This window comes from Charadrius vociferus, unplaced genomic scaffold, assembly GCF_000708025.1.
Source record: "Charadrius vociferus isolate BGI_N301 unplaced genomic scaffold, ASM70802v2 scaffold1677, whole genome shotgun sequence".
Taxonomy (NCBI): Eukaryota; Metazoa; Chordata; class Aves; order Charadriiformes; family Charadriidae; genus Charadrius; species Charadrius vociferus.
This window is the reverse complement of record NW_009649298.1, coordinates 23,498-25,041: the sequence shown is the minus strand read 5'-3', so window position 1 is coordinate 25,041 and position 1,544 is coordinate 23,498. Positions and strand designations below refer to the sequence as shown.

Sequence of the window (1,544 nt, the reverse complement as noted above, 5' to 3'; positions counted from 1 at the left end):
GACCCCCACCGGCTGGAGTCGCCTCCTGGTACCGTGCACCGGAGATGCCCCTCTGGGTCCCTCACAGGGAGGGGGGTCTGGGCTCCAGCCTTGGCAGCCGGCACCGGGCTGGGTTTGGTGCTGGGACGGCAGAGCCCGGGGAAGGAGCTGGTTCTCCCCTCACCCGTGCCTCTCCTCCTTGCGTTGAGCAGCTGGAGGATTCGGAGTCGCTCTTTGCCAGTGATGACCCCTCCGCCTCCACCCCACGGTACCAGGTGAGGGGTGCGGGCAGCTGCTGGGTCCGCTCACGTCCCAGCGAGTCCCACTTTGCCTGCCGGGAGGGGACAGGCCCCTGCAGGACTGTCCTCTCCTTTCCATCCAGGACGCGAAGAGGATGCAAACAAGAGGTCCCAACACAGGGCCACCCTCACTGGCCCCCACGGACTTGCTGGTGAGCACTGCCCTGAGCCCTGCTGCGGGTCCGGCTGTGCCAGGAGGGATATGCCATGGAGATGGGCTCTCGGCAGGGCAGTGCCAGCCCGGCACACGCAGAGCCTGGGGTCATGTTGGGATGGGGAGGGTGCTGCACCCATGGCACAGCGATGGGTGTCCCCAGGCTGAACTGAGCCATGTTATTCCAGGTCCAGAAGGAGGATGGACAAGGGCTGCCCCAGATCCTGCCAACCACCATCGCTCCACGGATCCCATCAGTAAGCAATGCCGCAGTCTCTGGCTCCAGGGGTGGGAGATGGGTGGCCCGACTGGAGGAGAGGGGGAAGAGGTGCCCAGGTGACCCCTCCGTGCCCAGTTGGCACCGCCGGACTCTCGCACCCTCCCGGGCAGGGGGGAAACCTCGGCGCCTGGCCGTGCCCGAGCCTCCCCCCGGCTGTGCCTCCCCCTCCAGCTCCGTCTGGCCGCCCTCAACATGCCCCTCGCCGGCGGCATGAGTGGGATCCGTGGTGCCGACCTGCAGTGCTGCCGGCAGTCCCAGGAGGCTCGGCTCTACGGCACTTTCCGGGCGTTCCCGTCAGCCCCCACACAGGACCTGGTCTCCATCGTCAAGAGGACAGACAGGACTCTCCCCATCGTCAACCTGAAGGCACGTACCCCCGTCCCCCGTGGGGGCTGCCGGCAGCAAAGCCCCACAGCCCCCCCTGCCCCTCAGCTGGGGGAGCCTCTCCTGGTCCCGCACTGGGGCTGACGCACCCCAGCTGTGCTTAGAACTTGTGTTTTGGGGAGCTGGGTGGAACCCAGAGCAAATTATCACCCACGCATGGTTGGGACAAGGTCACTGTTCTTGTCCCCCGGCTCAGCGCTGCCACTTGTGCCCACAGGGCCAACTGCTGGCCAAGTCCTGGAGCTCCCTCTTCGAGGGCCAGGCCGGTGCCGCCCCACGGAGCCCCATCTACTCTTTCAATGGGCGCAACGTCCTGACGGATCCCCTCTGGTGAGTCCGGCTGCAGGGTGGGTGCCGGGAGGGCATCCCCCAACGAATGCACCCACGCCGGGAACCGGGGTGGAGGGGGCTGCAGCGGGCCCCCCTCCTGCCCCTGCCGCTTGCACGC

At 67.6% G+C, this 1,544-nt stretch overlaps 1 protein-coding gene across 1 annotated transcript in view; it reads left to right on the top strand.

Annotated features, from left to right (window-relative positions):
• Positions 1-1,544, top strand: part of TOP2A (topoisomerase (DNA) II alpha 170kDa) — a 24,269-nt gene that overhangs the window by 2,304 nt on the left and 20,421 nt on the right. Inside the window, exons 7-11 of the mRNA XM_009889120.1 lie at positions 192-254; positions 362-430; positions 621-689; positions 884-1,078; positions 1,314-1,426. Coding sequence (XP_009887422.1) covers positions 192-254; positions 362-430; positions 621-689; positions 884-1,078; positions 1,314-1,426 — 509 coding nt within the window. The remainder of the gene's footprint in view (positions 1-191; positions 255-361; positions 431-620; positions 690-883; positions 1,079-1,313; positions 1,427-1,544) is intronic.